The following is a 14,579-nucleotide window of genomic DNA, read 5'->3' on the forward strand; positions in this document are numbered from 1 at the left end:
GCAGGGGCATTGTCAGATGCAGAAAGATATGGAGGGCCTCGTCGCATGACTACATAGCTCTCCTAGGCCTGTTTAAGAAGAAAAGCAATAGCTAACGAATAAAGCTTTGACATGTAGAATGAACTTTGAACTTCACTTTTTGGTGTTTTCGTGCAGTGAGGCATTCATATATAATTTAAATATACAGCGTTTTTATGGCCTCAGACTTATGTTTTGCTTGCAGTTCTTTGAATTGCAAGATGGATACCCTTAACCCTACTACGGTCAGTTCTGCTTTTCCTTTGTCTCCCTCCCAGATTAGGCTCTGGGGCTGATGAAAGAGTTTAAGGTGGCTTTACTGATCTGAACACCACATCCCCTGACCTGACACCTCAGAGGAAAGTCTAGGGTTGAGGAGAGGGAAGCCTCAGTGTTTTTAGGAACTGCTCTTTTTTTTAGAGAATTTTACCTTTAAAGGAGATTTTTGAATCTACTTCTGTTCCCTGAAGTAAGCTTCTAAAAAGTGAATGTGCCCTAGTCTCTTCCTAATACTTAACATTTCATGTCTAACTTGGTCATTTAGTGAAACTCTGTGAACACTATCAAATTTTGAGTCACATGATGATTATTTAGTTAAAGGCATAAGTTGCTTCCTTGGAATGTACTAGTTTGTCGGTTGAAATGGAAGAGCCCCTACCTCATTTTTCCCCCCCCTTGACAATTAAAATATATTTGGAGTCAGGGATATTTTTTGATGTTTGGAATTTCTTGTGCTTTTTAAGTTCAAACATTACGGCTTTGACATAATTTTAGTTTGCATTGACTTTTTCTTTTTAAGGAATGGGAATGGAAGGCATAGGATTTGGAATAAATAAAATGGGAGGTAAGACAACTCAAATGAAATATGAATTTAACTACTTTTAGGTATGGCTTCCCCTCTTTTCTTCCCTTTTCCTTTTCTCTTAAGCCCTGCATGAAATTTTCACTTGGGTTTCCAGACAGTTTAAGTCTAGAGATTACTTTTACCCATTGATCCTTCTGTTGGGCCACTTGGCTTTTGGTTCTGGCTTTTTCACTGACTAGCTCTGTGACCTTGGGCAAGTCACTCCATCTCTCTGGGTCTCTCTTTGCTTGTCTGTTCATTGACTGGATTGGATCAGATCAGCCTTTTGAAGATAGTGATTTTTAAGTAAGGGCTCTAGCCTTTTTTCTCCAAAAGCCCTTAAGACTTGGTAAGTTTCTGGTAGCACATGCCCTAGGTAAAGCTTGTGAAAACATTTTCTATTCCTGTTCACTTTTGAGTCTTGTTAGGCTGCTGCTAAAATGCAAATATGTCTCTTTCAGGCATGGAAGGACCCTTTGGTGGTGGTATGGAAAACATGGGTCGATTTGGATCTGGGATGAACATGGGCAGAATAAATGGTAAGATCTGTGTACCTATCTACCCTCTGCTGGCTGTTGGCTCTAGGTGACCTTTAGGCAGCAGACTGATTTTTGATAAGTGATTTCACCCTCCCACTTTTGTGCTGAATCTGATAACTTTGAATTGCCTTAAATAATTTGTGTTCCAGAAGCTAGATTTAGTGGTAGGCAAGTGTTCATTTTCTTAGTTACTAAACTCTTGAGGTTTTCTGTTTCAGATCTTCCCAGTAATTGTCCAATAAAACTTTAAAAACTTTAAAGCATTCCTGTGGCCTCCAGCACTTGTCTTCCCTGGAGTGCTGGACTGGGTGAGGCTTGATATCTGCTCTGATGTCTGCAAATTGGGAGTGGATGCAGCATTTGTTTAATTTTGTATTTATATCATGTGAAATTTGGTGTACTACTGTTTAAATCTTACAGGCCTCCCATCTGAGACATAGTTATGTCAAGTATAATGATAACACTGTTATTTCATTTAGTCCTTGCAAGAACCATATGATGTGTAGGTACTGTTATCCCCATTTCATTGGAAATTGAGGCCCAGAGTGACTTGCCTAAGGTCACATGGCTAGTAATGACGGAATGTGGACCCAGGCTGTCTGACGCCAGAGCTTGGCTCTTAATCTGAGATCCTGCCTTTTAGAATTGTCTCCAACATAGACACCACTCCCTCCCACCCTCCCCCTCCCCCAAATAGGGCTATAGAGTGCCATGAAGATCTTGCTGCTTTTGAGAGTCTTTCTGAAATCCTCTGTGACCCACACCTGTGGGAATGCTGCTGTTTTACAAACTTCTGTGGAATGAGAAGTTATTAAGAATTTGGGGCTTGAGGTTTTTTGTCGTTTTTTTTAAACTTCTAAAATTGAAGTATAGTTGATTTACAATGTTTTGTTAATTTCTGCTATACAACAAAGTAACTGAGTTATTATACATGTAAGCATTTGGGTTTAAATGTTTCTTGGCTGGTCTGTGTAACATACCATGTGAAGACTGTATAGAGCAAGTGAGAACCATACTAGGATAGATAGTAACTATCAAACTGGAAAGACAGATTCCTGTTGAATAAGCTGCCCTTCTTCTTCATGGAGTACTTTGTTCCAGATGATGATAAAAAGATTTAGGAAGAATAATAGGAAATGAAGGAACAGAGGTTTGTGTTTCCAGTGTACTTTCAGGCTTGTCTTTAGCTCATGTGTGCATGGGATTTTTAATGAAAAGTAAGAATTGGAGAAGTCTGGCTTGATGAAGTATTTGCTCAGAGCAGATGAACCATTAAAAGGGAGATTTGGGTTGTTGGTCTGAGGAGTGGAGTGATATGATTTAGAAGTTGATGGAAATGAGGGTGGGCCTATGCTGAGCCATGGGGACTAAATCTTGGGAAACCTGGCTGGTGGAGTTCAGCAGTTAGGCTTGTGAGCCTGGTGGTTCAAGGTGCCAAGTGCTGAGTGTCTTGAAGAGCCACAGTGGAGGATGTGTTGTTGCTCTTGTGTTCTTGGATGTTCCCAGGTCCAGACTCAGAGTCCTCTTCCTCCATCCTCTGCAGCAGAGAGTTGGAGGTTTCGTGCATTGGAGCTGTTCTGAGATTTGGGTTGAATTGGCTTCAGAGCCCTTGGGTGCTGGGTCCAAGGAAGGTTTCAGTCACTGGAGAAGTTGATAAAGATGTGTCAGGTTTAACTCTTCATGTTCAGTTGATGATCATGATGCCATCCCATTATAGTCACGGGTGCTGACAACATTAGACTGTTAGAGATGAGATTCTCAGGGCCAGCCAACCACCCAGTGAAGGCCAGCTCTTAGGATGCATACCAACATTTTTAAACGGGAAGATCGTCACATATCAAGCAGTGATTGGTTTGATGCAGTATTTGACAGTGAAACTTCTTTCTCTTGACTCTTGCTCTCCTTTTGTGTTGGGGAGAGTACCTTGGAGTTTGTATAGTGCTCCCTGTGCTCTGCAGTTTGTTGACAGTTGGGAAATAAGTTCTGAGGCCTTTGCCAACACATTAATGCCTGCATATGACTTGTTTGGTGTGGGATGTTGCCTTCTTCATGGGCTTATGATAAGGATTAAAGGTGCACGGCAGAGCTCCCATCCGTTACCACTCTGGGATTTCTGTTCTGCCTACCATTACACAGGCTTGCCTGAGGTAGATGTATTTCCAGCAGATAGTGAGCCACCAGCCTGTGACGCTCAGTGGGGTGGATTCAAATTGTGACTGAAGTCCACTGCTGTTATCTGCTGTATCTTATTAATTCATGATGCTGACCTGCTTCCATGTTTATAAATAGTAATGCATTCATTTGCTTCATTGAAAGTGTAGGGGTTCAGCTGCATTTTTGATAATTGTGCAATAAAAAGCGTCCATTATATAGCACCTGTACAGCTCATGTTTCTCAGGAGCAAATTAATAAACCAGATTTTCCAAGGACCTTTCAAAATGGAAAGGAGACAGTGTGAGGTACACTCTGTCTTGCTTTAGAGGAATATACAAGGGAAGAAGTAGCGAGTGACAGGACTCCTGAAAGGGTTTCTCAAACAGGTGACAGATGTGGCAGGGTTTTTCCTGCACAAGAGCTAAGACCTTTGTTTCTAAAAGACGTTGTGAAAAAATAATAAGTATTCTGCAGTCAGTGTAGAAGAATGAAGTTCCCAAACCCCATTATATAGATCAAACTGCTCCAGTTATCAGAAGAGCAATTATGTTGTCTGTCCACAGCTGTCTTTCTGTTCTTGTGCTGGTGACTGGACCGTGGACTTCTGCGTTGGATTTAGGTTCCAGCCTTTGCCTCCCTCCTTATGGAGCATGTGACATCAGTCGAGTTTCTCAGTCATTGAGCCTCACTTTGGGGCTAGTAGTGGTGGAGGCTGATGTAGGTGTGCAGGCTGGTTGTGAGGAGCCCATGAAATCATAGCACATGTAAAGGCCCTGGGCCAGGCAGGCATGGGGGTGCGCCCCAGAGCGGCTAGCTGCTGCTGCTGTCTGTAACCTGGGCAGGCTCTCCTGCAGCCTTCCCACGCCAGCTACTGCAGGAGCGGGTGCTCAGTGCACCCTCCGTGTGATTGTGATGTAAGCGCAAGTTAGTCCTTCTCAGTGGACTGAAGGTAGGGTATTTTCAGGGATTCATTTGTGGTGACTTGCTTTTTTAAGGAATAGAGGATGAGTACTGGTTTTCTGTAGAAAACTAAACGTGCTGACTTGCTGGTAGTTGTTGTGTATCTGTAGTTTTTGGGTTTAATGTCTAAAACATAATGGCATTCCTGGAAAGGCCGAGGGTGATGTTTTTTTCCACAGAGATGGAGCGTGGCATGGGTGGAGGATTTGAGAGAGACTTTGCCAGAAAGCAGATGGGAATGTCTCGAAGCTTTGGAGAGCCCCTTGGCAGAGAAGTGGGTAAGAAGGCCCCATGGACCTCATGTGGGCAGGGTCAACCCCCCAGGGGCGCAGGCTCACCCTGATGTTGGGAGGTTCTTAGGCAAGTCAGCTGTTTTTCTGAAGGCTTTTAAAAAACTGTATGTTTTCTAGACCTGATACAAACTTTTGGTCCTTGAATTTTTTATTGATAGCAGCAGCAGCACTATCATTCTTTAGTCTTTTCAAATGGCTGCTTTTTCCACATTGGTATAAGGTATTTTCTTGCTGCAGAGTTAAGACTGCTGCGTTTATGTGAGGTTGTGGCTCTCTAGTCATGGGGAGGATTGTCAAGGCTCAGCGGGGGTGTGAGTCTCCTTAGTCCAGTGGCCTGTAGGGTTCCAGTTGAATGAGGGTGTGCTTGCTCTTGCATGTGAAAGAGCTCTTGTTGATCCTGGGAAGTTTCCTAATGTTGGAAGGCTTTGGGTATTGGGTCCATCTAAAGGTAGTTTTGGTTAGTTTGCAGAGCAGTATATTCTTTACTTTTCCATAGTTAACAGGCTTCCCCTGTTTGGAGTTTAGATGTTTCTGAGAATTTGTCAGCCTAATTCTCCTCTGTTAATTAGTGTGGAACAAGGAGATTGGCTATTCATGGGCTCTAGAGTTTGTTTCTCTCAAAGGAGATTTAGAGCGTGGATGACTCTTCCCCCCACTTACATGCCCCCTTCCCCCATCTTCACTGGCACATCATCCTGAGCAGATAGGCGGCTGCTAGGTGCTAGCCTCAGAGTGCTCAGCCTCTGTCTTTGTGTGGGACACCTGGGGCTAGGTGTGAGAATTGTAAGCTCTTGATGTCTAGTTTGTGTGAGCTGAGCTGTATTCTTAGAACTTATGAAGGCCCTAGAAAATTTGTCATCAATGAGACAGGGTTCAACATTCTGCAGCTTGTCTCCAGGAACCCAGTCTTCTGTGTTTATGTCATGAAAATCAGGAATTATTAAAAACTGTTTCTTTCAGAGTAGCCGGTTGAACTTTGGTTCATTTACCCCCCTGACCGTGGTTAGGAAAGTTGAGTGACTTTTCTTACATCGATATTGACTGGTAGTCAAGACTTTTTCCTGGCTTGCTTGTTATGACTGTTGCTTTATTCTAGATTGTCCCAGAGCTTTAGAATTTGGGGGCATGTGATCAGTTACAAGTTTCTTGTTGCCGTAACTGTCTTAGTTTTTGTGTCTTGGAATGGTGGGATCTTAACTAAGTTATTGTCGTTTGACTGCAAATACTAATTTGTAGATGAGAACAAAATGGCACATGACTTTGCTCCCTCAGGCACTTTTTCCTCCTCTTGAGCCTTGATCCTTTGCTGCTCTGGGTACCTCAGCTCTGACGAGGCTGTCAGCTTTGCCCCAGGTCCTGTGGTGGCCCAGGAAGGAGGTGGCCTGCTGAGGTTGTCTTGTGTGGTGCCAGGAAACTTGTCCTCTCCAGACCTGAATACAGAGCGGCCACTGCTGGCCTCGGTCTCTCCTGCTCCTCTGGGCTTTCTCCCTGATTGAGACCAGCGTCCTGTTTGTCCTGAGGCTTTCCACGGTGGCCATGGCAGCAGTAAAGAGCTTTTGTTCTCTTGCTTCTTAGGATCAGACCCAAGTTAGCAGAACGGTGTTTGTAACAAATCAAATTTTGAAGTCAGGTTTTCAGGGAAGTTGCCTGGGTTGTTTTTCAGATTCAGTTCCTGGCCTTTTGTTTCTGTGTGGCTTACTCGACGGGTCATTTTAGTGCCATTCGGTGTCCCTTCTTTCCTGTCAAGGCAGTAGATCTCTGCCTCTCTGTGCAGACAGCTGTACTTGGTACTGCAGGGACGTAGATGGATCCTTGACCTTGAAGGGTGTGCTGTCACCTAGGAGTAATGCTGAGAGTGGCTCAGGGCAGCGCCAAAGGTCAACTCGGAGAAGTGACCTAATTGAGGGAGCCGTGGAGATGCTGGCTCCTGGGCTCTTGGCAACCGTCTGAGCACCACACAAAGACTCTTGTTTTCTCTGTTAGGATTTGTAAAAGCACCACTCTAGTTGACTGGTAGAAGTGGTGGGGGTGCAGGAAGATGATGCAGGAACTGCAGGGTACGCTGGAGTGCTGGGTTTCAGCATGGTAGAAGGGTCCATGCCCACAGAGAGGGCTGCTGGAGTCAGTTGTAGAGGCTTGGAGGTGTTGGTCTACCTTGGATGGGAAGAACAGATTAAAATTGAGAGAGCAGAGAGGCCTGTGAATGCCCTTTGTGAAAATAATTGGGTCTTTCTCTTCAAATCAGTAGTGGGCCGATTGCGAAGTCTTTTGCAGGGAATGGTTTGATCCATGTGCTATTATAGGAACTAAACCACAGGCCTGGGCCTGCAGAGCAGGCTCCTAGGCGTCAGGCAAGGGTAAGCCCCAGTCTTGCTCGCAGGTGGGAGGTCTGTTTCTTGGTGTACCTGCCCACCCCCTTCCTTTAGCAGGTAACACTCGAAACAGCTGCAGGGCGAGGGTTCAGTCTCCTCCTGGTCATGGTCACAGTATGAGCTGTTGTCCATGTTGCTTAGCACTCTTCAAAACCAGCGAGAGGGTGGGGACAGGTCTCTCGTACATAATGAAAGACCCAGAAGAAACTGAAACGGTAACACTAGCTTAAAATAGGTTTTTCTGAACCGCCAGCAAGCAAGCAGCAGTATTGCTGTTTTGGACAGCTGAGCATATTGGGGTTTGTTCGCCTGCGGTGGCGCCCGTCACTTGGTCGCCATCACATGTAGCTCCCTCCAGGCAGGGCTGGTGGGCTCACTTGGCTGCCGCCTTGCCTGGCCTGGCTTGTGGACTGGGACGAACTTCGAGCACTGCACGGTTACTGCTGGTTTTTATGGTTTGGGCTCTCAGTGTAGCTACAGCAGTTGGTTGAAGGGTACCTGTGAGGGGTTGACTGGAAATGGGCAGGTGAGTGCGCTCTTCAGTCTGCGAGTCCTGAGGGTCTGGACCGGCTTTAGAAAACTGAGCTGCTGGCCGCCCCCTGTTCCTGCTGTGACTTACCGAGTTCAGCTCACGGGTGCCTTTCCAGAGGCCCTCCCAAGCGGGCCTGGGCCTGGAGCTCCATGGGCCCTGCCATCTGACCCATCGTCAGGACTCTTGCAGCTTCCCAGTAAAATGACCTTGTCTGTGTGTGTGTTTCTCAACCCCTCCCCCTTTCCTTTTTTAAATAGTAGTAGTCCTGCTCTGGAATCTGTGATAAATTTCTATTTCCATAGAGGAATTTGGCTAATTTTTTTTTCTTCCTGATTTCCTTAGAAATCCTAAGTAATGCCCTGAAGAGAGGAGAGATCATTGCAAAGCAGGGAGGAGGTAGGAAACGCTTAGTTTTGATGTTTTGATGTTTAGAATAGGTTTGTGTTACTGGGGGTAGTAGAGTGTAGCGCTGAAAGCATGGGCTCAAAAATAGACTGCCTGGGGTGGGGAACCAGCTCTGCCTTCTCTTAGCTGTGTGACACTTGGCAAGTTACTGAACTTCTGTTTTTCATGCTGTAAAATGGGGCTATCATGGTACCTACCTCATAGGGTTGGTCTGTAAAGTAAGTGAGTTAATGTGTACACTTTAGCCATTGTCAGAATGTCCATGTAATTTGGGAGTTTTCTTGTTTCTAGTGGTGTAAAATTGCAAATTGCTAAAAGTAAATATCTTAACCTGATTATAAAAATGTACACCACCTAATCATAACAAATGGACTGTATACGTGTACTCAAATTCAGAAAATTTTGAAGAACGTAAATATCTGAAATCTCACTGCCCACTGATGAATGCTATAAATATTTTGAAATATATTCTTCCATTAGTATACCTTTTTTGACGGGTACCTAAAACTATATGTAGTTATTTCAGAAAATTTTTAGTTTTTTTTTTTTTTTCCTTATGGCTCTGAGCATCTTGGCATGTCCTTGCTAACTCCACTTGCTGGAGTTACTCTGTGGTGGGCCGATTCTAGAATTCCATGTGGGTACTGTTTCTTCCTAGTTCTCTGCTGCTCTTAGCATCTAGAGTGTCACACTCATTTTTGATAATCGTTTGGGTATGCTCTCCACCCTCTCTAGATTTGTTACATTTTTATAGTTTCTGAGATATTTTGGCTCTGAAAGTTTAATATACTTAAAATTATGTTTATATTTCGCCACTTGGTGTGTTGTGACTCAGTGAAGGAAAGAGTCACCGAGAAGTGGCTTGACTTGTGCAAGGTCATGGCCTTGGTCAGTTAGAGAATCAAAGAATCTTTCCTCTTCTTGATTTGCATCCTGGCCTTGACTACTGGATTCAGTAATGGCAGGCTGAGTGCTCCGCTGCTCATTTTTCAGAGGCCGGTGGTGGTGGTGGTGAAACTTGAAGGAGCAGAACCCTTGGGCTTTCCATGTGGAAAAACTTGGTGGGTGGTGCCTTGGTGATGGAGCAGACCCACTGCAGGTATCACAGGGTCCCTGTGCCCTGCTGACCTGCCATGGTTCAGTGTCCAGCTGAACCATGAACCATGGCAGTGAGGGACTGATCCCAGGCCATTTCCAGAATCTTCTCTGCAGTGCCATCAGCTTTTTCCTTCAAAGCTGGCAGAGTTACACATGGCACAGTCGGGTGACGGCTTCCCTGACAGACAGAGTGAGGTTCATTGGAAGTGGCTGGCTGTGTTCATTGATACGTAGGGGTCTGTATTAGTGTTGATTTTGGTTTTCTTTGTCTCTTCCTGATCGCATGGCTGTGTAATAACTTCTTTATGCTGTGGAGGTGCTAAGAACATGCAGCCAAACTGGTTACCAGCAGGGCATTTAAAGGACAGGTTGGGGGATGATAGAGCTTGTGAGCAATCCTAATTGTCACTATTTATACTCCATGTAAGCTGGTTGGGTGACCAGCTGAGGGTGGGGCTTCTGTCCCCACCCCTATAATGTCTGGTGGTGGGGAGACTGCAGAGTTCTCAGGAGTTGATACCTGTTGCTCACAAAGCTTGTCCCAAGTATCAGCACCCTCAAAGTGATGTGAAGGACATTGTTGATAAAAGTCCTCGGGTGGGTTTCTCCCCTTTCAAATTTTTCTGTGGAAATTAGCTGTGGCACCGAAGTAGGAAGAATGATATACTCACTACCCAGCTTTAGCAGTTGCCAACATTTGAGGGTTATCTATGATAAATTATTGCTGAACCGTGGTTGAGCTTGTAAAGTGCCCAGGCCTCTGCACCCAGGGAGCCCTCCAGGCACAATGTGCACACAGGTCCTCAAGCCTCTGATATGCACCTGTTCTGTGTCTCTGTTTTAGGTGGAGGTGGAGGCAGTGTCCCTGGAATTGAGAGAATGGGCCCCGGCATTGACCGCATCGGGGGGGCCGGCATGGAACGCATGGGCGCAGGCCTGGGCCACGGCATGGATCGTGTGGGCTCCGAGATTGAGCGCATGGGCCTGGTCATGGACCGCATGGGCTCCGTCGAGCGCATGGGCTCTGGCATTGAGCGCATGGGCCCCCTGGGCCTCGACCATATGGCCTCCAGCATCGAGCGCATGGGCCAGACCATGGAGCGCATCGGCTCTGGCGTGGAGCGCATGGGTGCCGGCATGGGCTTTGGCCTCGAGCGAATGGCCGCGCCCATTGACCGTGTGGGCCAGACCATCGAGCGCATGGGCTCTGGTGTGGAGCGCATGGGCCCTGCCATTGAGCGCATGGGCCTGGGCATGGAGCGCATGGTGCCCGCAGGCATGGGGGCAGGCCTGGAGCGCATGGGCCCCGTGATGGATCGCATGGCCACCGGCCTGGAGCGCATGGGCGCCAACAACCTGGAGCGCATGGGCCTGGAGCGTATGGGCGCCAACAGTCTCGAGCGTATGGGCCTGGAGCGCATGGGCGCCAACAGTCTAGAGCGCATGGGTCCTGCCATGGGCCCCGCCCTGGGCGCTGGCATTGAGCGCATGGGCCTGGCCATGGGTGGCGGTGGCGGTGCCAGCTTTGACCGTGCCATCGAGATGGAGCGTGGCAACTTTGGAGGAAGTTTCGCGGGTTCCTTTGGTGGAGCTGGAGGCCATGCCCCTGGGGTGGCCAGGAAGGCCTGCCAGATATTTGTGAGAAATGTAAGTGGCTCTTCAGGAACATCTCGGCCCTGTGCACATGGGGAAGAGGGAGGCAGGTTGCAGTGAGAGGGGATGGCCTCAGAAGGAGAGCTTAGCATGCAAGGCCACCTTGCCTTTGTCCCCAAGGCTTGGTGTCAGTAGACTGAGGTGGGAACATGGGAGCTTACGACACTTGTGCAGCAGAAGTAGTGGGTTTTGTGAAATCCTGGGCTTCTCTGACTACTAGGTAGAGAAGACCGTGATCTGGAGAGCTTGAGGGTTTTTTATTTAACTCTCAGCTTGATGAGCTGCTAAATACCTGGCATGACAATTCAGAGTGGGGAGAAGGCTATATCTGAATTACCTTCACCAGATGGACCACTTTTAGCCACTCTGCGGTGGTTCTGTGGGCTCTTCACTACGGGCAGCTGTGCGTCCTGTTCCCTGTGTGAAGTTGCCGCAGATAACGGAATGAACTTGCTGTGCTAGTTCAGGACCTCACCCAGACAGACTTGTTTTCTGCTGATCATTGCAGTGTGAAGGTCAGCCAGTATCTGTGTAATGAGAGGTTTTAAAGGCATCCCGAGACACTTTAGGTTTCTGCATTAGGATTTGGTTGCATCACTCACCAGTTCCCCTTTTCTCCACCCTCAGCTCCCATTTGATTTTACATGGAAGATGCTAAAAGACAAGTTCAACGAATGCGGTAAGTATTTGAGAGGCTTCCTAAGTGCTTCCTTGTGTTGTGGCTTGTGTCAAGGCTCCCATCCTTGTCCTGTAGACACCTTCCATGACTCTGTAGAGGACGGGTGGGACTTGCCATTTTTCTGCCTGTGCAAGCACTCAAGCCAATTACGGAGTTTCCTGTTATGTGTCAGACACTTCTCACCCCGTTCTCATTTCATCTTTGCCGTTTGCCTTTTCCAGTTTTTGAAAAGAGGTGGGCATTGTCCTCAATTTACAGAGTCAGGCAAAGTCACATTGCTAATATCACATGGCTTCTAAGTGACAAAGCTCAATAAAATAAGTACATCTGAGACAAGGGTGCCTTCCACAGCCGCACCATGGGTTTGTGTCTCAGAGAGCACTCACCCAGCAGGCATGGGTGAAGATTCACGGGCTCAGGGCAGGTGTTAGTTTGTGTGCACTGTGGTTTCCTGGCAAACCGGGCAGCCACTCTGGAAGGCTTGCTTTGTGGCCAAAAGGAAGTTCGGTTGTCTCTGGGTGAGGCCCTACCCCTCACCCCCACCACTTCTGTTCTTTGAACCGTGGCAAGTTGGGAGCCCCAGCCTTAAGCCAGAGGCCTGGCTGACTCTGGATCAAGGCTTCCTCAGTGTTTTCTCATTTCCTTTTGCCGCAGTAACTCAGATTTCACCACTGTTGCAGCCTGTCCTGGTTCTTCTCTTGGGTCAGTTATTGAGCCATAGCCTGCCTTCTTGCCCTCTCTGCCTACTCCTCAGTTCACGGATTGTAGTGGAAAAGTCAAGTAGATCATGCCACTTCCCCTCCCAGGCCTGGAGGTGTCTGTCCCTCTGTTGGCAAGAGAAATCCAAAACTACAAGCCCTGTGCCACTTAGTGTCTGCCCAAGCTGTTTTAGAACTTGCCTGTGAGAAGCCCTCCAGGGCTTGACCTTCTCTTAAGCAGAGTTCATGGCCCTAGTGTTGTGCGGGCCAGCCCCGCTACACTTGTGTTCTTGGCCCTGCGTTTCTGTAGCTCTTCCCTTGTAGATTGTTTTCCACAGTGCTTGACACATAACCAGGATGCTTAACCAGAGCTTGAAGGAATATGTATAACCTGCTTGTTAATGATGACAAAGCTTGTATTTGGACAGTACAGAAGTGTCCATGGTATTGGCGATGGCCTTGTAAACACAGAGGAACAGTGTATTAAAAGTGAAGCCTCTGTAAAATTTGCCTATAAATTTGGCTTCACACAGTGTATTTTTTTTATAACTCTTGAGCATGAAGGTATACATTCAGGACTGCTTATCATGAGTCAGATTGTTGTCCCATGGGCAGAAGAATGGCAGTGTGGTGGAGGGCCATGGTAGCCGGGTTCCAGCCGCGTGTTCTGAGCATTCTTGCGTCAGGCGCAGGGGCCGCTCTCCCTTTTGACTCTGTCAACCGAAATCCAACAGGTGATCTGGACTGAGTGGAGCCCAGACTGAGCCTGAGCTCTGGGTTTGCCTGATGAGTTGTGGTCTCTTCTTCCCTCCCTGTGCCCAGGCCACGTGCTGTATGCCGACATCAAGATGGAGAATGGGAAGTCCAAGGGGTGCGGTGTGGTTAAGTTTGAGTCGCCAGAGGTGGCTGAGAGAGCCTGCCGGATGATGAATGGGATGAAGCTGAGTGGCCGAGAGATTGATGTTCGAATCGATAGAAATGCTTAAGCAGTTGCCTTTTTTAAACATCGATACCAGACCTCTGAATTTGTATTTTTTCTTGTTAACCATTTTAATTTGTTGGCTGGATGTATAAAGATGTTTAAAAAATTCAGTTGCTTTTTGGGGTAATTTGAATTACTTTTTTAATGACTGGGGTTCCATTTGACTGTTTGCATTGAGATTGCAATGTGCGCAATTTTTTTTGTAGTTGTGGCATCTTGTTGACATCGAATATGACTTTGATAATAAATACCAGTTCCTGAAAGCTGCTTGCTTTTGTGTGTGTGTTGTGGGGTAACCACCCGAGGTTGAGGGACCAAAGCCAGTCAGTCTCCTTTCTGCCCTTGGAGCTGTGTGGACCCTTGAGGTGAGAGGCCACTGGCCCCAGCCTCTTGAGAAAAATCTCTTTATGGAAGCAGTCCTGAGTGGGCCTGAGTCTCCCAGTGCCGGTGATGGTGCACTTGGCTGCCAGAACCATCCTGTTTCCCCAGTGCAGTGGTTCTGTGGGGCACAGGTCCTGCAAGGGGCCCATTTCCAGTTTGACTTTGTCCCAGTCTGCCCCAGCTGCTGAAAAGAGCATTTGTTTCTCTCAGTCCTGGAGGGTGGGCGGTCCTGTCAAGGTGCTGGCAGATCCAGGGCTTGGTGAGGTCCTGGTCCTAGTTCATGGGTGACACTTTCTAGCTGTAACCTCATGTGGCGGGAGTCATCGAGGGAACTTTCTCAGATGTTTAAAACAATAGTTTATTTGGCTGTGCCATGCGGCTTGTGGGTCTTCAGTTCCCCGAACGGGATGGGGACTGAACCCAGGCCCTTGGCCATGGAAGTACATTGTCCTAACCACTGGACAACCAGGAAGTCCCCAAGCCTCTTTCACAGGGCACAAATCCCATCCATGGGGCCTCTGCCTCCGGACTTCCTGCCTGCTTGTGCCGTCACACAGAGGGGTAGGTTTTCAATTTAGGAATTTGCTTTTGACAGCCAGAACACAAACTTCAGTCCATAGCAGCTTTTCTTTGCTAAAACAGACTAAGGAGAGTGTACGTTTCTGAGCATATTCTGCCCTGTCAGAGGTTTAGGCTGAACTTGATACTGTACTTGGTCACAACTGGGTCACATTCTCCCCACAGTGTGACGGCTACTTGGGCTATTGCCTGTGAGGAGCTGCAGCAGCTGCTTGTCGTGCTGGACATGGAGGGCCCCCAAGCATCTCCCTCTCCTTGCTGACCGCAGCTGACCTGGTGCCATCAGAGGGGCCCTCAGCTCAGCTTCTAGCAAGTGGTCCCCTCCCTTGCCACCTTCCCCTGCCCCACTTTTTCCCTTCTGGCCTTTATCCTTGAGTGGTGAGGAGACCTGA

At 47.4% G+C, this 14,579-nt stretch overlaps 1 protein-coding gene across 2 annotated transcripts in view; it reads left to right on the forward strand.

Moving 5' to 3' along the window:
* HNRNPM (heterogeneous nuclear ribonucleoprotein M) overlaps positions 1-13,478 on the forward strand; it is a 39,769-nt gene extending 26,291 nt beyond the window's left edge. Inside the window, exons 12-17 of one of the 2 annotated variants that reach the window (XM_068980737.1) lie at positions 818-862; positions 1,324-1,401; positions 8,055-8,108; positions 10,060-10,862; positions 11,496-11,547; positions 13,068-13,478. In XM_068980737.1, the coding sequence (XP_068836838.1) occupies positions 818-862; positions 1,324-1,401; positions 8,055-8,108; positions 10,060-10,862; positions 11,496-11,547; positions 13,068-13,231 (1,196 nt within the window). In that variant the 3' untranslated portion in view covers positions 13,232-13,478. The remainder of the gene's footprint in view (positions 1-817; positions 863-1,323; positions 1,402-8,054; positions 8,109-10,059; positions 10,863-11,495; positions 11,548-13,067) is intronic. The other variant, XM_068980738.1, reaches the window with a different exon arrangement.
* Positions 13,479-14,579: the final 1,101 nt, after the last annotated feature.

This window comes from Capricornis sumatraensis, chromosome 9, assembly GCF_032405125.1.
Source record: "Capricornis sumatraensis isolate serow.1 chromosome 9, serow.2, whole genome shotgun sequence".
In the NCBI taxonomy this organism is placed as follows: Eukaryota; Metazoa; Chordata; class Mammalia; order Artiodactyla; family Bovidae; genus Capricornis; species Capricornis sumatraensis.